This window comes from Corythoichthys intestinalis, chromosome 18 (genome assembly GCF_030265065.1).
Source record: "Corythoichthys intestinalis isolate RoL2023-P3 chromosome 18, ASM3026506v1, whole genome shotgun sequence".
Taxonomy (NCBI): domain Eukaryota; kingdom Metazoa; phylum Chordata; class Actinopteri; order Syngnathiformes; family Syngnathidae; genus Corythoichthys; species Corythoichthys intestinalis.
The window spans coordinates 9,375,097-9,399,238 of record NC_080412.1 but is presented as its reverse complement, the minus strand read 5'-3'; the positions used below and the strand labels follow the sequence as shown (position 1 = coordinate 9,399,238).

General features: G+C 37.7%; 2 protein-coding genes across 5 annotated transcripts in view; both read right to left on the bottom strand.

Moving 5' to 3' along the window:
- slc8a2a (solute carrier family 8 member 2a) overlaps positions 1–2,052 on the bottom strand; it is a 61,852-nt gene extending 59,800 nt beyond the window's left edge. For 3 of the 4 annotated variants that reach the window (XR_009061320.1, XM_057820670.1, XM_057820673.1), the window contains exon 1: positions 1,913–2,042. The gene's annotated coding sequence lies outside the window, so the exon portion shown is untranslated. Of the gene's footprint in view, positions 1–1,912 lie in introns of all 4 variants that reach the window. The other variant, XM_057820671.1, reaches the window with a different exon arrangement.
- Positions 2,053–6,866: 4,814 nt separating this feature from the next.
- LOC130906605 (F-box only protein 50-like) lies at positions 6,867–18,928 on the bottom strand. Its single transcript, XM_057821095.1, has 6 exons — positions 18,787–18,928; positions 14,766–14,846; positions 14,606–14,702; positions 7,956–8,051; positions 7,192–7,330; positions 6,867–7,105 (listed from the first exon to the last, which is right to left on the bottom strand). Exons 1-6 carry the CDS (start codon positions 18,926–18,928, stop codon positions 6,956–6,958), a joined length of 705 nt encoding a protein of 234 aa, XP_057677078.1. The 3' UTR covers positions 6,867–6,955.
- Between the last annotated feature and the right edge of the window lie 5,214 nt (positions 18,929–24,142).

Sequence of the window (24,142 nt, the reverse complement as noted above, 5' to 3'; positions counted from 1 at the left end):
TAGATAGATAGATAGATAGATAGATATCATAATCATGTCAAATCAATATTGGATTGGATTTATAGTCAAGTATATGAATTAAGTCAAATAGGACCTAATGGTATAGCCTTAAATGGAATTCAAGAATTCCGCCTGGTCATTAAATGCTAAAAACATGTGCAGTGTTGTCCCATTTCACAATACATGCCTGACACTTGGCACAAATCTTTGTACTTTGTGTACTCACTTTTGTTGCCAGGGGTTTCGATATTAATGGCAGTATTTTTAGTTATTTTGAGAGGGAACTAAATTAACTTTACTATAAAAACTGCACACAGACTACTTTTCATTGTATCAAAGTGTCATTTTGTCAGTGTTGTCCCAGGAAAAGATACGTATACTTAAATATCTGCAGAAATGTGAGGGGTGTACTCACTTTTTGATACACTCTCTCTCTCTCTCTCTCTCTCTCTATATATATATATAGATATAATAGATAGATAGATATAATAGATAGATAGATAGATAGATATAATAGATAGATAGATATAATAGATAGATAGATAGATAGATATAATAGATAGATAGATAGATAGATAGATAGATAGATAGATAGATAGATAGATAGATAGATAGATAGATAGATAGATAGATAGATAGATAGATAGATATCATAATCATGTCAAATCAATATTGGATTGGATTTATAGTCAAGTATATGAATTAAGTCAAATAGGACCTAATGGTATAGCCTTAAATGGAATTCAAGAATTCCGCCTGGTCATTAAATGCTAAAAACATGTGCAGTGTTGTCCCATTTCACAATACATGCCTGACACTTGGCACAAATCTTTGTACTTTGTGTACTCACTTTTGTTGCCAGGGGTTTCGATATTAATGGCAGTATTTTTAGTTATTTTGAGAGGGAACTAAATTAACTTTACTATAAAAACTGCACACAGACTACTTTTCATTGTATCAAAGTGTCATTTTGTCAGTGTTGTCCCAGGAAAAGATACGTATACTTAAATATCTGCAGAAATGTGAGGGGTGTACTCACTTTTTGATACACTCTCTCTCTCTCTCTATATATATATATATATATATATATATATATATATATATATATATATATATATAGATAGATAGATAGATAGATAGATAGATAGATAGATAGATAGATAGATAGATAGATAGATAGATAGATAGATAGATAGATAGATAGATAGATAGATAGATAGATAGATAGATAGATAGATATCATAATCATGTCAAATCAATATTGGATTGGATTTATAGTCAAGTATATGAATTAAGTCAAATAGGACCTAATGGTATAGCCTTAAATGGAATTCAAGAATTCCGCCTGGTCATTAAATGCTAAAAACATGTGCAGTGTTGTCCCATTTCACAATACATGCCTGACACTTGGCACAATTCTTTCCCCTAGATGGGGGTACTGATTTGTAGAGGTTTTGAGTTTGTATCCTGTTTCCAAGCTGCTCTTCATTTTATAAAGTGGTACACAGTAGGCGGAAATGGATTTTTACATGTTCATGCTCCATTTTCTCCTATGATGTAATAGGGACTGACATTCTGACAATTCTACAGACATCCCAGAAGTGTCAGCTTTCATTTGATACCAAGTTTTTGTCTGTGGCCCTTGTGGTTCCCAAGATAATCACAATTTTCGTAGTTATGTCGCGTTACACAAAATAACTTATTTTTTACTTAAAATAGCTCCTAAAAGTCACAAAAACCTTTTTTCAGCCTGACAACCACTCTAAAATTTGACCTGCGGGTCCCTTCTAACTAAACAAATAGGTTGTCATCTTGTACCCTGACATGGCAGCAAACGTCTTAACGGAAGCACTTTTTAGAATTGGCCCCCTGACTATATCGTGAAATAATTTCTGTCCTTTCAATTACTTACCTTCCAGTCTACGGCACAGCTCCGGTGAACGCTGTCATTGCCTCAAACGTCTGTATGCAGTGACAGTCTCGCGGGCAGGTTTCCCTATCGTCGTCACAGATAAACTCATCAAGGAAACTTTCCTTTTAACACTACTTGGGTGATGCTTGGAGCACACGTGACGCATTCACTGTCTCCTCCTACTTCTCCTGAGTGGAATTCACAGGCTCAATAATTATGTATATCTTATGTGTGTTTCATCGAGATGTTGAAGCTTACATATTCACAGTTTGGAAAAATTACTGAAAAGATTCGGCAACATTTGGCTGCATCAAAAATACGTTTTAAAATGTTCAGAGAAACATACTTAAATAATAAATAAAAAGGAAGGTGTAAAGTGCTGGACAAGAAGGGCAGAAAACTGACAAAACGGGTGAAACAAATGAAGCATGAGTAATAAGGAATATGAACAGGGAACGAAGATCTTGTCATCCATTTGCAAAAAAAAAAAAAAAAAAAAAAAAAAAAAAAAAAAGCAATGGCGCCCTCATGGGGTGGACATTGGTAGCCGCGCCCCCTATGGATATTGTACAAGCAAGCACACTGCCTAGTACAGTGATCCCTCGCATATTCGCGCTTTGAATTTCGCGGTTTCAGTCCATCGCGGATTTTTTTTCAGTCAAAAAAAATATATATATATACATGCATAAAAATTAGGGCTGTCAAAATTATCGCTTTAACAGCCGTTAATTAATTTTAAAAATTAATCACATTAAAATATTTGACGCAATTAACGCATGCACCTAATGAGCCGCTCATTGCCTCAAACAGATTTCAATGACGCTGTTTATGGACATTAAGAGTGAAGAGAATGCCACCGGCCGCTTGGGGGCAGCGCAGCGCCGTTCCATACTAATGTTATTCCTTCTAATAGTGGGAGAATTAGTAGTTGCGAGACGTTTATGCTGTTGCTTTGTGCTCCACACATATTTCGGTAAGTTTGCTTTCTTTTAGTGGCAATTATGTGTCTCTTGTTGTATTTTGGGTAAGATATGCACAGAGATATATCTGTTATAAAGGCGAGTGGACACAGGCGTTCATTGGGCTGCGCCGTTTATTGGCATAAGCTTCTGCAACTCCTTCACAACAAACAGAAGTATCATTTAGTGAAAGCACAACAAAAATAATATTGCTATCTCTCAAAAAAAATAATGTTCACAAAAAGAAAAGCACTTCAGTCTCTAGTAATGAGGCCCTGTTCTCACACAACTAAACAACAATGCAAAGTGAACTGGCATTACTCAGAGTTTGGTCACTCAATTCTTATTATTGTTATTTTTATTCTTCTTATTATTATATTAACTCTACTTTTGATTGAAAATTGTACAAATTTTATTAAAACGAAAATATGAAGAGGGGTTTAATATAAAATTACTATAACTTGTAACTATAACATTTATCTTTTATGAACTACAACTGCTATCCATGGATCACTTAAACAGAAAGAATATTAATAATGCCATTTGTGGATTTATTGTTATAATAAACAAATACAGCACTTATGTACAGTATGTTGTATGTATATATCCGTCTTGTGTCTTATCTTTCCATTCCAACAATAATTTACAGAAAAATATGGCATACTTTAGAGATGGTTTGAATTGCGATTAATTACGATTAATTACGATTAATTAATTTTTAAGCTGTGATTAACTCGATTAAAAATTTTAATCGTTTGACAGCCCTAATAAAAATATTAAAATAATGGAGAAAATATGGTGTAAAAGCTGCCCGTTCCCTAACAGAAAGCAAGGAGAGCCGGCCCAACTCATATTCCACCGCTCTGATTGGCTGGCCAGCATCACTCGGGAATAACGCAAGCTGATTGGCCGAGATGTTTAACCTTGCTGCTGTCGAAGGAAAATGGCTCCAAAGCATCCTCCGCCTGCTCAATCCTCTAGCGAACCCAAGAAGAAAAGAAAAATGATGACCGTGCACGAGAAAGTTCAATTACTGGACATGCTTAAAGTTGGCCACAGCTATGTGTCTGTTGCACGCCATTACGGACTAAACGAATCAAGCGTTCGTTACATAAAAAAAGACGAAGCGAAAATCCGAAAGACCGCTTCAATGTCGTTTTCCAGGGACACTAAGCGAGTTTTGACCCCTCGCAACAAGACGATTGTAAAAATGGAAAATGCACTAACAGTGTGGATATCGGACTGTCGGGAAAAGCAGGTGAGTCTCGACACAAACATGATTCGGGCAAAAGCCAAAGTGCTGTATGATAGCCTCATTCCTGAAGGAGAGTTGAATGAAGGTGGCGGTGATGCAGACAATGACGAAGATGAACCACAGCCTAGGACCAATGCTTCAAGTGAAGAAAATTGTGGTTTTGTTGCCAGCAAGGGCTGGTTCGAAAAATTCAAAAAGAGGTTTGGACTTCGCAGCGTTACATTGCATGGGGAGGCCTTCTCGGTGGACCATGACGCAGCTGTTCGTTACGTTGACGACCAATTTCCCAAATTAACTGAAGAGGGTGGCTGTCTCCCGGAGTAGGTGTTTAACATGGACAAGACTGGCCTTTTTTGGAAGAGGATGCCATCCAGGACGTTCCTTTTCAAGGAAAAAGTGAAGAGGCGAAGCTTTAAGGCCCACAAAGAATGCGTGACTCTCAAGCTTCTCAATAAATCATCTTTACCTTCATATCCATTGTTCTGGAGTATTTTTCTTCATTTATCAAGATCATCAGTGTGGTGAGTACATTTTATACATCTTATGCATGTTATTGTATATTGATATTGCATCTACTTTTCTAACTAGTGTACTGTATACACAAAAAAATATATAAAGAATGTAATATATATAAAATAAAATTCTCCTGTATCCAAGCAGCTGAACAGGACAGGTTTTTTTTTTTTTTTTTTTTTTTAAATCATAAAATAAAAAAATTTTAGGGGGGGGCTACTTCGCAGTTTTTCACTTATTGCGGTGGGTTCTGGTCCCCATTAACTGCGAAAAACGAGGGATCACTGTACTTCAGTTTGATAACTGTAGTTAGTGCTGTCCAACTCCAATCACAATATGGGAAATTTTATATCCGGACAGTAATAGGCCATGTTATAATACATTTTGAAATATTCAGGGAAAAAAAATACAATTATGACAGCTTATTCCCTACTCACTTTAAAATTTCGTTGAAATTAAACTGACCTGCCACAAATATGCGTGTAGCATGTCTCATCGAATGTCAAGACACAGTTGTGGATGGCCACAGCCGGACTTTTTGGGGATTTTATGGGTGAAACACGGTAATATAACAAAGGTCGCAATGCAGAAATCGCAGACATCATGGAGTGGACGACATTTTCTTTTTCAAATATTTACCCTTTTAAAAGTTTGTTTTTCTTTGGATCAATTATTTATCATCTAAAATATCGGCGAAAATGCGACAGTAACAAAAAAAATACAATTAAGCGATACTTATGAGGTCGACATCTGTGACCTATTTGCAGACACTATTTTTTTCATTGTGATGTAATTTGTACAACCAGCCTGGACAGCAAAGTTGATAGCGGGCGTCCCAATCCGCGCACGAACCTAAGCCGCCCAAAACCGGCCACAGCGGGGGTGGACCAAAAGCAACGCCCAGAAACGCCTTCGACAAGACCCGCGTCAGCAAAGACTTCAAAAAGACTGAACACTGAGATAAGACAGATTTCTTCTGCTCGGAAACATGTAGCCTTGTTTTGGAACCAGAATTGTCCCTCCGTCGTCTGTTTTTGCCTTGTTTTTGACCATTGTCGACGAATAAATTGTCAACCTGTTTTCGGCGAGTGTTCTTCAAGCTTTTGAAACATGGAGTCAGTGTGCAAAGGGTTAACACAGGAACGCGCGGAGTTTAGCGTCCTCCTTAGCCTGGCTCTGCGGGGGCGTCAGCGACGGAGCACATTTCCGTTCTGTTGCCGGCCTCCCCGTGCAGTTTGGGCTGGGAGGACTAAATTCCTTCATGATTCTAAGCTAAAAACGATACACGTTTTGAATAATATAATTACTTACCTTCTTTTTATGGCTGGTTTGAAACAAAAGCGGTTGCGCGATGTCTGTAAACAGGGGTCTCCAGGGTAAAATCGCACAAATTAAAAATAGTTCGGGGCTTAATGTGCCATATGAAACTGCTATGGAAGCATATAGACATATTATTCTATCAAACACAACAGTTCTTTTGGCTTAAAATACAGCACTCTATTTTAAAGCGGGGTGCATTTATACTGATATGACTCAGTTACCTCATTATAAGAGTAATTAGTTACTCAGCAAAATAATGTTACTTTTTATCACGAGATGACAACAAAAAAACAAATTATTATTATATTGTAGCATCCTCAGCAGGAAAATAGTACATTATTTTCAATTAATTGTACCCACTTGGATGCCATGAACTGTATGTAAAAACAAGTTGCCCGTTACGCACGCCACGCTAAATGCTAAAGCTAACGACAACGCGAATGTTATGCTAAGGCTCCAACCCCAATCATCATAGCGTCATCACCCCCTCCCGCTTTGCTCTCTCCCAGGAAGCTGTGACAAAAATCAGACAACTCGCGTTTCAGTCAACCAAATTATAGTAACGCGCCCCTTCACATCCTCAGTAATGGTAACAGCTTACCAAGATGGGAAAAGTAATTAATTATATTACTCACTACTGAAAAAAAACAAATAACGCCTTTAGAAAAACCGTTATACTGTAACGCCGTTATTGACAACACTGGACACCATATAAACGGCCCCTCAGTTACTCGCATTTAATTGGCTAAATTAGGAAACCTCCTGGAAACACTGGATTTTATTTACCTAATCAGTAAAATCAAACTGTGTATTTCAGTTCATTAAAAAAGATTCTTTCCTCCAAGACGCACCTGTCTGTCGTGTTGTTTTGTATAATGCTTTATTAAAATTCTGAGGAGGACCTGTTTCCATTCATCAACAATGAAAATTGAGAATGTGTGGTACACAATCTGAAATCGTGAATACATTCCAAGACCCTTTCTCGAAAAGCTGTGTCTATGAGCCAGTTTTGATCGGTTTGACAGTGACAGAGCTGCCAGTAAACCTTGTGTAGAAGAAGTACGACTTGATGCTTTGGTTCTTCAGCCTGTGCAAAAAGTGAATGTACCTCACTCCCGAGCCATAGCCAGAGAACACATGGGACACCTACAGGCCAAGAGAAAGACATGCAATGAAAATTAGATGTGCACAAACAATGCCCAACACCAACAGGGTATGCAAGATCAAACTACCTCCTTCCATGTGTGGGAATCGGCCCTGCGGGCCTCAATTGGGTTGACAGAGTGCTCTGCAATCACCGTGCTTTTGTCTGCACCCAATAACTTCACATGTAGTTGGTAGATTGAGTCATGCAACTGACTCTCCTCATACCTGGTAAATTAAATAAGGAATTTACATATTCATTATATACAGTATAAACTCCTAATCTGACAGATAGTTTGTGTTGAAAACTTCAACTAGATTTTTTTTTGGGCGATATTAACCTTTTTGTTTTCAGTGTGAATCAAATAGAAATAAGAAATACATTTTACTCAGATTCCTTGAAATACAAAAATAGCTTGCTGAAAATGAATTTAACAGACTTATATCAAGCAATGAATTAGTATATTTAATCTTTAAAAAAGTTTTGAAATGTCGAAATGTTTTAATTCAAGAATAGATATATATTTCAAAACTGTTTGAAAGCAAATAGTAATATTTGCTCAAAGAAAGTGGACTAATCTGATGCAATCATCTGATAATTAATCATTAACACTCAAGACAAGATAGAGAAAATTATTTGACTAGATTTAAGAAAAATAATCTGATTAAGATGTTATAAATTTGCAGTGTGCTCGTTACTGCAACATCAGAAAGTGCAGTGAATTATTATTAGAAAAGTCATTTTTCTCTAATTCTGAGGTCATTTTTTTTGTTCAGCAACCAGCTGATAAGACATGCGATAATGTAGTTTCATATTTTCCATTGTGACTGCTTGAGGTGATTGATCACCTACCAGTCTTGAATCACAATTTCTGGTTGACAATCATCCAGCAGCTCTTCCCATAGTCCCTCTGCCTTCAGGTCCACAGTCTGCTCCAAGGAAAACCAACTGTGAAAGGAAAGATCATATTTCACTCAATATTATCAATTTACTTTGACTCCGACTCTGCATTCATGTTGTGGTAATTGGGGTTCTCACTTTTGCCAATTTGCAATCGTGCTCAGGCAATTGGGGATTGTGTTGTGGCATTTTTGTCGTTCTTTATTTTTTCATAAAGCTTTTGCAATAGTGTACCGCACTAATGCTATTTTTAGACCGTGACGTCGCCATCGTAACCTGGAAGTGGGTCAACATAGACACGCGCCCGTATAAAACTACTATTTTTCTAAAATACGGATATTTAAATAAATTAGCCATGTTTTAGCCAGCTTTACCTTTTCTGTTGTAAAGAAACAACCTTAGTTAGGGGGAAGTGTTAATAAATTATTGAAAAATAATGAAAAAATTTAAAGTGCCCGTTGTCTCTCACTGAGTAGCATTTGCGATCGCTACATAAAAATAGCAATGTAAATTACCCCCAAGAGCGGTCAGAGACGTAAGACAACCGGAGGATATAATATATAAGAAAGACAGGGCATATGGTGGTAAAGGATAGATTGTTGAAACAGGAGAATGTCATTGTCAGTGGCGTAAAGCAATGCATGCAAGAAAAAGGTGTTGATAAAAAAGCTACCTCTGGATCAGGTCGGCTATTTTCTCGTCTTTTTCAGCCCTCGACACTCAAGCTATCTCTTTAACTGAACATTCATACATTCTTCCACATCTTTACCAGTGAATTTGGCACCAGGGACATAATTTTCAGACAGAATTGGTAGGTTTAGCTCAGTAAACCTCTTGTTTGTACCCTATTTCCATGCATTTATTATTAGGGACAAACGAGAGCTTGACCTGCCTAGCAACAATTGCTAACGTCATGAATATTAATGAGCAAAAGCGATGTGTTGCGTACTGTATGCCATTGGCGTTTGTGTTGTGGCAATTTGCATTTGTGCTTTTTTTTCTTTTTGCAAAGTGTTTGGACTTCGTCTGACACTTCTCGGCCACCGTACACTTCAGATAGACACAAGACTATAACCAGTGCTGTAGGAGCGATCGTTGCTAAAGATTTGCAGCCTTTTTCATTTGTCACTTATGTGGGGTTTTGTCAGCTAAAGATAACGCTCGACCCGCAGTATGTTGTGCTCTCCCGCACACATTTCAGCAATGTTGTAATTATTAAAAAATATTTTTAAAAATGGGCAAAGCATGACCTCACGTTTCTAACTTTGTTTCCTCCAGATTATACACGGCAGTCATTTGTCAAGGATAAATTGCATGTTGCCTCTCTTTTAATTTGACTGTATAGTGTATTGTAAACTCAAGGGGTTGAGGCCCTTCAACAGTTGAAAGTTTTTTGTTTCGATTGTTTTTATGGTTTAATTTTGTTTACAAATTGTGTTGACACTATAGAGTAGAAGTACTCTATAGTGTCAAAACAATTTTGCTGACAAGCAAAATAAAGAGAATTCTGAGGGGAAAAAATTGTTCTGCTTATGTACCAATTACGTACCGAAACCGAATTGAAACCGTGGCCCAAAAACCGAGGTATGACCGTACCGTGGGCTACCTGAACCGTTGCACCCCTAGTAGTAATGCGTTACATTTACCGCATTACATTTACTTGAGCAACTTTCTGAGAAAAATATACTTTTAAGAGTAGTTTTACCGCATCATACTTTTTACTTATACTTGTGTAGCTTTATGAAGAAGACACTACTCTTACGCCGCAACTTTGTGCTACACTAGAGTCGTTACACTTTTTGTCTTTTTTCTACTTATCAGATATTACTTTATTATTGCCAGAGATGCCCACAGTGGCTCTACCAGTTTCATCCATTATTCCAATCAGACGTAACAATACAGTACAGTTACATGACTACACGCAAGCTTGCAGTCAGAAGTACTATGATCACGCTGGCTTGTTCAATCATGTGGCATCTTTAAAGCGCCGTAAAAAATATAACTATTTCATTATAGAGTGCTGCGTCAACATTATTCAAAAGTACAGATTTCAACTTCTCTCCCATTCTTTTGGTACCGATATACCGTCAGATATGATCATTTTAATTTCTATATGTTTTCTCCACTAGAGGGCACTCATGCTCTTTGGAAGGGTGATGTTTCATTTTTGTTGATTTTTTTTGTCGGAATTCGATTATTTTTATGTATTTTTGTGGCCTTACATTGTCATGTAATAGGTTAAAGTACAGTAATATAATAACAGTTCATATAGATCATGTGCTGGGAAAATAAATATCCCCTTACTTAAAAAAAAATCGTAAGCAGTTAGTAGTTACTCATTAATTTATTATTCTTTTCACACAATGTTTTTTACGTGTACTTGAGAAAATTTTTTGGATGACTACTTTTACTTGAGTATTATTATTTTGAAGTAACACTACTCTTACTCAGAGGTGGGTAGAGCAGCCAAAAAATTTACTCAAGTAAGAGCAGCGTTACTTCAAAATAATATTACTCAAGTAAAAGTAGTCATCCAAAAAATGTACTCAAGTACAAGTAAAAAAGTAACCAGTGAAAAGAATACTGAAGTCATGAAGTCATGAGTAACATTGTGACTAAGTGCTTATTTTTGTTTGATTTTTTTTTTTTTTTTTTTTTTTTAAACAATGGTATTTTTTTTCTCTCAACTTATCTATTTGAACTGTTGTTATAATGATACTGTCCAATAACCCATTACATAACCACATTAGGCCACAGAAATACAAAAATAAAAATCATTGAATTCCAGCGAGAGAAAAAAAAGTACACAAATGAAGCATTAGTAGTCCAAAGAGCATGAGTGCCCTCTAGAGAAGAAAAATACTTTCTACTTTGGTTAGTGATTAGTTCCTTCATAGTTACTATTATGAAATTCAAAGGATCATATGTCCGGTTTTCCTTGGTCAATGGGTGCCAAATTAAAACTAGGAGAGAGGTTTAAATCCGCGCTGCCGAGTCATGTTCAGGGCAGTTTTCTATGTCAAATTATTTTTTACAGTGCTTTAAAGAAGCTACGTGATTGAAAAGACTGGCGTGATCATAGAACAGCAAGCTTGCGTCTGATTGGTTTAATGGAGTCATTTGATTATTGTTGCGACATCTCATTGGTGAAATTAGAGCTACTCTTGGCATCGCTGGCAAAAATAAATAAATAAATGAATATAATATGGAGAATAAAGAGGAAAAATGTAACGGCTTTTGTGTAGCTGAAAGTAGTGGAGTAAGAGTAGCGTTTTTTCTTCACAAATCTACTCAAGTAAGTGTAAAAAGTATGGCTTCGTAAAATTACGTTTAGAAGTACATTTTTCTCAAAATGTTACTCAAGTAAATGTAACAGAGTACAGTACATGTAACGCGTTATTACCAATCTCTGCAGACCCGTGCCGCCCATAAGGCAATCTAAGCAACCGCCTCAGGGCGCACCAGCGTCAAGGGCGTCAAGAAAAAATTAAAATAAAATTTAATGATAGCAGTATTAAAAAAAATTATACAAAACAATAAATCAAAAGAACAACAAAACCGTTCATAATAAGTCTTTAAATGACAATGAAATCATTTTTCTAGTGTGCTTTCTGCCCGTTTCACTTTTCCCTGTGATGCAATAATTTCACTACAGTCGCTAGTCTCACTCACCACTCAGCAGACGAGCGAGCTAGCTGAAGGTGCTATTTTTAGCCTCCGCAATTGCGCGACGTTACGGTGACAAGTCAACTTCATGAAAAGAGAATAGCCCTCCGGGTCAGAAGAAAAAGAAAGAAGAGAGCAAAGACGTGAAAAAAAACAGAGGTTTGTTGTGAAGATTTTTTTCAACAGCATAAGCATGTAGACTTAGCACAACTGCAAGCTAGTGGTTATTTACATTGAGTTCATATGACTTAGTCCTAAAGCAAAATTATACTGTATCATTAGCCAGGCAGTTGTTTTAGAAATATTTTCAGTATTCAGCCAGCTGTGGATTAGTTTCAGTTAAATTTACTCCCCTTTCAATTTTAGAAAAAATTGGACAAAGTGTATGTGAGACTAAAATTGTCTTAGGCTTGGCTTATTTTCACGTGACGTGAACCACTTTTACCTTGTGTTAAATTGTGCTTTTCAAATAAATTTGCCATGCCTAAAAGTGCCAAGGTTAATTAAATAAATACACCATTAAATATGGAATTCATAATTTCAAAGTTCTGTGGTATGGGGGACTAAAAGTGCCACGGATTTAAATGCAAACATTTGTTATTAAATGTGTCATTAATTCATTAAAATGGTGATCACGTTCATGTAAAAACATATTCAATTTATTAATTTTTTTGCTGTCATACAGTGGGGCAAATAAGTATTTAGTCAACCACGAACTGTGCAAGTTCTCCCACTTGAAAACACTGTATTAGAGAGGCCTGTCATTGTCAACATGGGTAAACCTCAACCATGAGAGACAGAATGTGCAAAACCCCCCAGAAAATCACATTGTTTGATTTTTAAAGAATTTATTTGCAAGTCATGGTTAAAATAAGTATTTGGTCTATCACAAAAGTTCATCTCAATACTTTATTATGAACCCTTTGTTGGGAATAATGGAGGCCAAACATTTTCTGCAACTCTTCACAAGCTTTTCACACACTGTTGCTTGTATTTTGGCCCATTCCTCCATGCAGATCTCCTCTAGAGCAATGATGTTTTGGGGCTGTCATTGGGCAACACGGACTTTCAACTCCCTCCTCACCCTGTGGCGTCAAAATGATAACAAGAACGGGGAGCAAAAATCCCAGAACCACACAGGGGGACCTAGTGAATGACCTACAGCGAGCTGGGACCACAGTAACAAAGGCTACTATCAGTAACACAATGCGCCGCCAGGGACTCAAATCCTGCACTGCCAGACGTGTCCCCCTGCTGAAGAAAGTACACGTCCAGGCCCGTCTGCGGCTCGCTAAAGAGCATTTGGATGATCCAGAAGAGGACTAGGAGAATGCGTTATGGTCAGATGAAACCAAAATAGAACTTTTTGGTAGAAACACAGGATCTCTTGTTTGGAGATAAAAGAATACTGAATTGCACCATACCCACTGTGAAGCATTGGGGTGGAAACATCATGCTTTGGGGCTGTTTTTCTGCAAAGGGACCAGGACGACTGATCTGTGTAAAGCAAAGAATGAATGGGGCCATGTATCAAGAGATTTTGAGTGAAAATCTCCTTCCATCAGCAAGGGCATTGAAGATGACACGTGGCTGGGTCTTTCAGCATGACAATGATCCCAAACACACAGCCAGGGCAACAAAGGAGTGGCTTCGTACGAAGCATTTCAAGATCCTGGAGTGGCTTAGCCAGTCTCAAGGTCTCAACCCCATAGAAAATCTGCGGAGGAAGTTTAACGTCCGTGTTGCCCAACGACAGACCCAAAACATCACTGCTCTAGAGGAGATCTGCACGGAGGAATGGGCCAAAATATCAGCAACAGTGTCTGAAAAGCTTGTGGAGAGTTGCAGAAAACGTTTGTCCTCCATTTTTGCCAACAAAGGGTACATAACAAAGTATTGAGAAGAAATTTTGGTATTGACCAAATACTTATTTTCCACCATGATTTGCAAATAAATTATTTAAAAATCAAACAATGTGATTTTCTGTTTTTTCCCCCCACATTCTGTCTCTCATGGTTGAGGTTTAACCATGTTGACAATTACAGGGCTCGCTAATATTTTCAAGTGGGAGAACTTGCACAATTAGTGGTTGACTAAATACTTATTTGCCCCACTGTATATTATTTGATTCATTATTATTGGATAGTCCTGTGTAGTTGCCGTGCTTCAAGAATTTATTTTCTTTTAACTACACCCATCAAAGATAGTGGCCCGATCCAATAGACAGGTAGAGTATAGGCTGCAAGAATGTAGGCGCTATTATGGTTATGTCATGCTGGTTTCACAATCAACAGCTATTTGACTAATATAATGTAACATTCCACTTTCTTCTCTTTCTCCTCTTTGTAGATGCTCTTCTGAAATATTTTCCTTCTACCTCTGTACATCCTGGGCCATCTTTTACAGCGAACTTATCCACATCAGCCCCAATTCCAGGCCCACTAAGTCCAGGAAAGAAGTGCACCTTCCAAAACAACTGTCATATGAAAGTGTGATAGATGCTTTTGCATCAGTGAAGACAAGGTGAGTAAGGTTATAGGTCAAGGAGAAAAGTTGCATTTTAAAGTGTTCTGTGTGTCATTATATAGGTTTGTGTGGGTGGGTGGTAATCATATTGTAATAACAATTGTCATTTATTTAATGCATTTGTTTTTTAAGTGTTTTTATTGGTGCTTTTGAATAGTTATTACAGCATTTTTCTTTTGATTTATGCACTTGTTCGTTGTCTTTTTTTATATAATAAATTAAAAAGAGATAATGTGCTTTTTCAGTATGAGAGTTTAAATATATGTGGTGAAAATGGGGGGTGGGGGCCAACAAATGCGTTGCATAGGGCACCAAATTGGTCAGGAACGGCCCTGCATCTCTGCTCTTACTTGACTAACACCTTTGGCTACTCTACCCATCTCTGCCATCTGCTCCACAATGAGACCTACCTGAACTCAGGCAAAGCACACACCACGACCCCTTCAGGAATGCCACTGGTATCAAAATCAAGAACCTCTGTGTTTGTGGTCCATCCACTGAAGTCACCTGTGAAATTAACTTTCGATGGTTAAATTCACAGACTCAGACCCGCGTCGTTCCATTTCCTACCTTCCAGTTGAAAAATCGGAGGGCCATGCATGGGAACTTCAGGTAACTCAGGTCCAGGCGGAGCGTTATCTTTACTCAACCCTTGAGGACAAAGGGGCAAGTGTGAAAAATACCACACCTGTTGTTTTAGCCCACCGCAAATATTAGAAAGCCATATCTGTTTGACAAACCCGTTGGGTGTGTTGTTTTAAAAACACAAGAATTGCTCATTACAACGATCATTCAACTATCGGTTAAAAAGTCCAATACTATTACTGGAATTGTATGAGTGTTCTGGACTCCTGCTTTTCCAGTATTGCAACTACTGTGACGCTGAGAATGCAAACATTAGAACATAGAAGAAAATCAGTATCTTCTCACATTTTTAAAATTGATTGTGCAAATACCCAAGACAATAGCGATGACATTTTTTAAAATACATTTTTCATTTTTTTAAATGAAAGACTCAGGGTTTTAAATGAGAACTCTGAGAACGTAGCTTTTTATAGGGCACTGAGTTAAATACTATGAAGTTATATAAGAAAATAAAATAAAAACTTTTGTGCCATCATCAGTTTATTTTTCATAGAAATGCCCCAAATTCAGCAGGAAATAACCTAAAAAGAGGCAGTCACCCGGAAATGCCCCAAAGTCAACAGAAAGTGGCCCAGTATTGACCCAAAATCAACAGTAAGTGACCAAGAAATGCCCCACAATCAACTGGAAATGACCCGTGGGAGTTTATTGTAGGGTGACCAAGCTCGTCTTTTTCCCAGACATGTCCACTTTTTACATCCTGTTCGGGGCGTCCGGTGGGATTTTATAAATTAATGAAAATGCACGGTTTTCGTGATTTTTCACGGGACCAATTTGGGTGTGTTGAAATTGACTGACACTTTGCCCAGAATACTACGGCACTGTGCTGCCTGTGAGGTGATTCCAGAAAGCCTGCCCAGGGGTTCGTTCTGCTGTGCTCAGTAACAGAGAAAATGGATGTCTGAGCAGTGTTCCATCGTCCCCGAAATTGCTAAAACAAAACAAAACAAAACAAACAAACCAAAAAAAAAAAAACTACACCGTAAATGCTATTATACAACTTAATTAAATATGATAAGAGACCTAAACTCAATTTTTATCAGCCTTTTGTGAACACTAAATTTTAATAAGTAAATAGTCATTTGGAGCTGGAAAACATTCCTAACTTGATGTATCTCAATTAACTCATTCACTCCCAGCCATTTTCACCGGAGCAAGGCCTTTCGCTCCCGGCCGTTTTACTGGATTTTGACTGATTTTGCAAGGCCCACAGCAAATTCTGTTTTATTGCTATATAAACATGGAATCAACCAAAAGAAAGATTAGACTCTCCTCTTTCAGCAGAAAAAAAAGTTCATATCTTTTTCCATTCTTTTGAAAACAGCCTTAGAAAATAGCTTAGTTTGAGCAGTTTGCCAATTTCTGATGAAAAAAACGAGAAATTGAGCTTTTGTAAAAGCATACATTTCAAACATAACTTTGACTTTAACACATCCTACACATCTGAATAATGTTTTCGTTCTACAAAATAACATAAACAACAAGACAAATAAAGCATTTGATCGCAAAGTAACAACTTATTTACACATAACTAAACTATTGAACTGTTGAACTATTTGCGCACATAACAACGGGGAAGGCTCTCGGCTGCTCCCGGTTGAATGAGGTGGCTCCCAGTAATCTGATGAGTCCGGATCAGGATCGGTCTCGCTTTTTTCATCATTTTCATCATCTTCATCGTTGGTTTCCACCTTGGGTTTAGGAGTAATGCAACGTGAGCTCCGCAGATCACGTGTGAAAACCTGACGCTGTTGTGGCCGTCACCGTCTGTCTCATCAAGATAGATTTTTTAAAATCCTTCTTTGATGAAGGTTTCGTTTTCTTTTCAAAACACTCCTCCAGTAGCGTTTGCCTTTTTTCCTCCCAATCCTTCTCCACATTTTTCTCAAATTCTCACGCGTATTCACAAGAGCCCTCCAACTTCCGTTTCCTGACTATTTTTCTTCACTTCCTTTCTTGGCCTGAGATGAGTTCTTACAAAATGCGCTACTGCCCTCCAGTGGCCAGTTTTATTGCTTTAAAATGAGTTTTGAGCATTGTGCATTGCAGTTTAGGTGCAACAGAACCTAGAGATGCCTCTTGTAAAAAAAAAAACGTAAAAGACTTATAAATACATTTTTGGGACACTGAAACACTTAAAAATAGAACGTATTTATACCTTTTTGGGAGCAAATGAGTTCAATTTAATTAGAAAAAAAAATCATTTTTTGTTCCCAGTGTTTTTGGGCGTTCTTCTTACCCCACATATCCACGGTGAACCGCGTCGTCAACCAGAGCTCTCTTCAACACCTTCATTTACTTTAGTTACTTATAAACTGTCACGTTGCCTTGCTGTACATGGCAACGTGACAGTTTATAAAAGAGTAAAATATTGTAGCAACTGTTATTAATGTGTTCCGCCGCAATGGGTGATGGGTTGTTGCAGCAACCACGACTGAGAGTAGTGATTGCTGTTGTTATGTCATGTGTGTTTTGCTCAAGTTTCTTTGGGTCATGCGATGTATGGAGCACAAGAACAGCAAGTGTTAAAAAGTCAGTATCTGTCATTCTTCTCCAAATTGCTCAACACATTATTTACTTACCAAATCTATGTGAAATAGGTAAAGTAGTTAAAGAGAGCTCTGGTGGTTATACTACTGCTTGTTCATTTCACACCAGGCATCAACAAATCATTGAGCAGCGTGTCAAGATATAAAGAATCAGCAGCACTAAAGCTAACTAAGGTATCACTTCAGTACTGAAAACTCAAAAATAAAAAACTTATTGTAATCTAATTAATTCAAGTTAATTTGAGTACTGCAAACTTAAAATAAACAATGTATTATAATCCAATTATTAAGGTTAATTTGAGTTCTTAAAACTTGAAATCATTAAGTAAATTGCATCTCAATAATGAAAGTAACATAAATTACATTTTCTAAGGCTGCAAGTTTGCATTTCTTTTAAAGTAAAGTCAACTTATTGTATTTTACAGTGTAAAGACTAATGTGACGTTTTTGTTGTTGTTGTTGTTGTTAAATTACTATTGTTGTGAGGCTATGTTTTGATTTACATTATTTCACTGATAAGAGAAAAGAGCTTTTTGTTAAAGCCAGATTTTCTACAGAAGCGGTATTATTTACAACATTATTTCACACATATTAATTATTTGTACAGTAAGAATCGAAAAGACAGCTATTATTTATTCAAGGATGATTTGCTAATACAGAAGAGGCATTATTTTATCATTTTTCATCATTATTTAATGCCAATATTTTTTACGTTATCATCATTCTATTATTTTAGGAATAATAAAGCCTGTTGAGTAACCCCTGAGAATTTGAATTTGTGTTGTTGGTTATGTGGCTATTATTTTGTTATAAACTGAACTTTCTATCTAGACGGAGGAGGCGCACTTTAAATTGAGTGATCAGTGAGTGATGAGGCATCTTTGAGTGAACTTCGGCTAAAATATACTGTAAGTATCTCGAGCCCGGCCGAGTGTCCTCTTTTTTTGAAAATCAAAGTATGGTCACCCTTGTTTATTTACTTACAATTGCATTTTCGAGCTAACTTTGTATAAAAGTTTTATGTATAAATGCATTCATTCATGAAATATCATGATTTTTTTTTTTTTTGGTAAAAAGTAGCACAATTATATTACAAAAATAATTACCGGTATATTAAAGTTACATTTTCCCCCGTAAAGGGTTATTATGTTAGAAGTTTGGGAGATTTGGAAGGACAGTATAGATATGGAGTACATATAGCGGATATCAAAAGAAACCTTTCGTATCATTAAATGTCAATTGACAATATTTTAAAGGATTCCATAATAAAGTTGGAGCAGCACAAATCATAATTGGAGTCAGGAAAGATAATTAAAAAGTAATCTCCAAGCTCTACACAACACTGATGTTGTAAGTGTACATCAGTGCGAGTTTTATTTAAACTGGTAAAATTGTACCGAGAGGCGAAGGGTTCTTGAGCAGATTTCTTCCAAAAGGTTTGGCTTCATACACGCACTTCCAGTCCAGACCCTCCGGTGCTGGCAGTCCCTGCAGACCCCAATCATCCTGGCATTTCTTCTTCCACTCAGCTGCACTCATGGTTCGGCAAAAAGTGAATGCTCTATTTCAACGAGGAAGTTCTTTGGGACTTTTATTGGCATTTCAGTGCAAACCACACCCATTGTGTTGCAATGTAAGCAAGGCCACCCCACTGCAGTATTCTCAGTGGTGGTTGTAGGACAGTGACGTGCAGTGAGGTTCGTGGTTGGTGAGGCACTGACTCCTTAAGTGTCAGATTTACAAATATATAACCAAAAAGGGTATCTTATTCAATGAACTACTGGTTATTTCATATCTCATCAGCATTCTTCACAAAACACACACACACGGTACATATTACAGATACGTAAAGGTAGAAAATAACGTGCATTTGCGCTACACTCTCCATGTGTTGGAATTTCCATCGCAAGTATTTAGTTCATACAACATAAATGAGTACAGAGTGGTGTACAAAACCACAGATTTCAATTTTGACCTTTCGTGAAATATTCAGTTGTTTTTAAAACTTGAATCTGATACTTAAATCAATTTAATACAGATTGCTCAACAAAAAGCATGAAAAGAAAAAGTATATTTTATTTAAGGCCAAAATTTAGTTTTAAAATATTAAGTTTAAAATGAAAACTGTGGTCTTACCTTTATTTGTAGATGAAGTCCATGCGCCTGCCCTTCGCCACAAAAACCTCAGTTACTTTGTTGTAAAAGTCCTCCTTATTTTCCTTTAGTTTTAAAAGTCTCTCCGCCTCAATGGAGATGATCGCCAGGGAGGAAAGTTCTCCTGAATCGGTCCTATTCCGACTGTATCACATCACCGATTGCTTCAATTAGATCGTTCTGTATTCTTTTTGACAAGCCAGAAAACACAGTGATTGTGTCCAAATGTCTAGCTAACCTCTCATCTTTCTCAGCAAAAGCGTATAAAAGTTCGACATAATTGCCACGATTAGTAGAGCTTGCCCTCTCATCGTTACCACGAAATGCTAACTCCTGCTTAGCTAAGAAGCAGGTTGCATTAATGAGGTCTTTCAAAATCTCGTGGTTCTCCTTTACCTTGGCATTGTGGGTGCTAACGTTGAGCCGCCGCTGTTCGTTCAAAGCCAAATCGATCCTTGAGCTTCCAAAAATTTTTAAAGCAGTCTGGCTTTGAATGTGAGTGTACGATCTCTCATGTTTGCTGAGACTTCGTGGTAAATTTTTCATGTCACAATATCCCGTGTTAGTCCAGACATTGGCACCAGTTGAGAACAAAAGGCATGGGAAGCAGTAAAGGCGGTTTTTTGAAGGACAGCCACACAGCCAGTCTTTTCGGGTGTACCACTCCGTTTGAAAAGAGCGAGTTATCTTAGACTGTCCCGTAGTTTGAAGCAAACCTTTTAGCTCCGGCGTTGGTCTTCCTCTGTTAATCAGGTCCACTTTTGACTGAAAGTCCAGTTTTGAGAATTTTTTAAGTTTGGATATATAATCCTCTTCCATTTTGGGAGTCCGATGTCGACGTAGTAAACAATACAAAACGGCTCGCCGCAGTGCACTTGACTCGCCTGGCGCCATTACCTGTTGGCTCACGTTCGCCCCCTTTCTGTGCGGCAGCGTACTATCTGCCGCAACCTGTGCCTTTTCACTGCGGTTTTATTTCCCATCAGCAAAACTAAATATGTCGCTAACAAACATTAAACTTTAAGGGTTAAAGACATTAGCAAGACTGTGGAAAATCAGGTCAAATAAACGTATCTGGAAACATTATAATGGCGACATGCAGATGTACGGCAACCAGCACGCTCCAATTCCATGTATCCACCCAGTTTGTTATGGATTGCGCAATCAGAGGTGAGGCTTTACTCGTTGCTGCCGCACCTCTCGTTTCATTTCGTTATTTGAACAGGAAATGGGCAAATTCAGCGATTTTGACTATAAAAAATGTTTGAAATGAGTCATACATTAAGAGCAATGGACAAATATTAATATAAATTTGATGCTATAATTATTTTTTTGTCATGATGACAGGTGAGGCTCTGCCTCACCTGCCTCCCCTGACCGCACGTCACTGTTAAATGTAGGATTTTTCTGAAAAAGGGACCAAGAAGGTACCACATGTAACCCTCGGGGGGCAAGTATCGCTACCATCTTTGTTCAGTGTTTGTTTTAGCCAACAAGGCAATAAGTAGATCAGGGCCTGACTCATTTTCAACCCTGGAGTTTCATGTCACAGACCGGCCCACCTTATATCATGACCTATTGTATTGAAATACAGGTAGTCCCAGATTACCGAACGAGTTCCGTTCCTATTCCGGCGATGTAACCCAAATTTCCGTGTAAGTCTAAATTAACCCTTTAAGTGCCCCAAAAATAACTAATAGATCAGGGCCTGACTCATTTTCAACCCTGGAGTTTCATGTCACAGACCGGCCCACCTTATATCATGACCTATTGTATTGAAATACAGGTAGTCCCAGATTACCGAACGAGTTCCGTTCCTATTCCGGCGATGTAACCCAAATTTCCGTGTAAATCTAAATTAACCCTTTAAGTGCCCCAAAAATAACTAATAAAAAAGTGCAAAAGTATTGTATTTTGTTGAGAGAAAAATCACGATGCTGGACATAGGTGTAGCCCAGAGAAAAAATATGGAAGCGTTATACCTAATAACAACACTAGAGGGCATGATCGACATTTGAAAAAAGTAGTCAGAGACTTACGGCTGTGACGTTAGTGCATTGCACTCCCATTTGGAACATTGGCCTTTCTAACTGAGGGGACAGAGTTGTTGGTCACTTCAGAAAGAAATAAAAAGATAAAGAAAAGCAAATTGACAGATGCATCAATTGCTACTGTGTGGTGTCTGTTGCTTAATGTGAATTCAGACGGTCGCATGGTGAAAATATTGAACAGAGACCACTCGGTAAGATGTGGAAACACACTTAGCTAATGTGCAATTACTAAATTTACATTCATGGCTAACTGCTAGCACCTTATTCATACAGGCCAAAAGCCCTGTGAGAGACGAAGAGGACCAGGCGTCATCAGTTAAGACTATTCGGTGAGATGTTTTTATTAAAATGATCTGCTGTTAAAATGGTATAAAAATATATTTTCCATTTGAAAGGAAAAGAAATTTATGTTTTTGTGTCATGGAAAATGTACCATCTACAATGTTGCTTGCAAAACACATTTGAAAGCATGATTAACATTTTTGTGTTATACAAAATGTCATTTATTGCATTAAAAAATGCTTTGTGAATGACTAGAAGTTATATTCTTGAGTGTTTACACTCAGTATTGTTTTAAAAAGTTGTACAACATGAATGAAACAACCTGTGTTGAATACAGGTCAGGTTTTTTTTCTGATTGGAAAGAAAAAAAGATCATCAGAGTGGATTCAACGATGGCGAACTACCCTGAGTGATTTGAAGAACCAAGAACGTTGACAATTCTGGAATAACAGACGGACTGTGTGGTAGGATTGTATCAGTCATCGGACTGATACATTGATTTTTTTTTCTTCCAAAGAGTGGACTCCAAGGAACATTGGGAAAGAATCCATTGCAATAGAAAAACTTGAGATATTGAATTAGATGCCATTGCAGCTAATAGTGGACGATTTTGACTTTGACGAAACAAATGACTGAGACTAAACTGAAGACTATTTTTTCCTATGTTAAGGTTTTGTAGTTATCAACTGCCTAAACCTGATGTTTGATGTTGTCATCGTATCTAAACCAATTAAGCCGAACCTAGAACAAACACAGCTCCTATTATTATACATACAGAAGGATATAGATAGGGACTACATAGGCTCACAATTCTCCCGTTTCTTTAAGTGTCGAGCTGTCATTCGGCATCATCACCAACTGCTCCTGTGGCAGGTAAATCGCCGTCATCTGACACCTCAGGTCCAAACATGTAGGGATTAATTGTAGATCATCTTTCCTTTCTCCTGGGAGCCGTTGCCATCGTTAGCGTCACGAAAGAGCGTTCCTGAATAGCTACTTTCAATTCAATTATAGCCAGTTATCACAACAAGGTTGTCTCAGAGGGGTTTACAGAGTCAATTTGATACACAGTCAGATACAGTAGATGATTGAGATGAGTTCATGTCCTGGGCATCCACCATCCTTAGACCCTCCATGGCGGCAACGAAAAACTCCAAAAACCCAGTGGGAAAAGAGAAACCTTGTGGAGAACCACAGTCAAGAGAGATCCACTCCCAGGACTGACAGGCTACAGATGCACCAGGACTGATGATGGATATTAGCAGAAGGAATTGCAGTTTGTAGCGATGCAATGGGGTGTTTCATTTTGCTTTAACCCAGCCATGAAACGAAGGTAATTACATTTATTATTCAAAATGTCATTTATAGCTTAGAATCATTAAACAATGTCTAATATTTAGTTAAAAAAAAAAAAAAAATTAAATTATTAATTCGCATATTTTTAACTTAAAAAAAAACGACATCATCACAGTAAAAAAAAATGGGATCTGTAAAAAAGTCACGGATATGTACCTCATAACTATGCCTTAATTGTATTTTTTTTGTTACTGTCGCATTTTCTCCAATATGTTAGATGATAAATAATCGATCCAAACAAAGAAAAAAAAAAAAAAAAACATTTAAAAGGGTAAATATATGAAAATCTCGACCAGTTCTTGATGTCTGCGATTTCTGCATCGCGACACTTGTTATATTACCATGTTTCACCCATAAATTCCCCCCAAAACCCAGCTGTGGCCATTCACAGCTGTCTTGACACTCGGTGATACATGCTACATGGAGTTTTTACATGGCAGGATGGATCCATGGTTTCATGTTGTTGACACCAAATTCTGACCCTGCCATCCGAATGTTGCAGCAGAAATCGAGACTCATCAGACCAGGCAACGTTTTTGCAATCTTCAATTGTCCAATTTCGATGAGCTTGTGCAAATTGTCGCCTCAGTTTCCTGTTCTTAGCTGAAAGGAGTGGCACCCGGCGTGGTCTTCTGCTGCTGTAGCCCATCTGCCTCAAAGTTCGACGTACTGTGCGTTCAGAGATGCTCTTCTGCCTACCTTGGTTGTAACGGGTGGTTATTTGAGTCACTGTTGCCTTTCTATCAGCTCGAACCAGTCTGGCCATTCTCCTCTGACCTCTGGCATCAACAAGGCATCTCCGCCCACAGAACTGCCGCTCACCGGATATTTTTTGTTTTTTGGACCATTCTCTGTAAACCCTAGAGATGGATGTGCGTGAAAATCCCAGTAGATCAGCAGTTTGCCCTTC

What these genes read in the sequence shown, in the direction of transcription:
- LOC130906605 (XM_057821095.1), bottom strand. Translation starts at nt 18,928, where the DNA reads ATGAGTGCAGCTGAGTGGAAGAAGAAATGCCAGGATGATTGGGGTCTG. An exon ending in CAAGAACCCTTCGCCTCTCG is followed by an intron (nt 14,847 to 18,786) that starts GTACAATTTTAC and finishes TTTGTCCTCAAG; the next exon opens with GGTTGAGTAAAGATAACGCT. An exon ending in TGTGCTTTGCCTGAGTTCAG is followed by an intron (nt 8,052 to 14,605) that starts GTAGGTCTCATT and finishes TTCCTTTCACAG; the next exon opens with TTGGTTTTCCTTGGAGCAGA.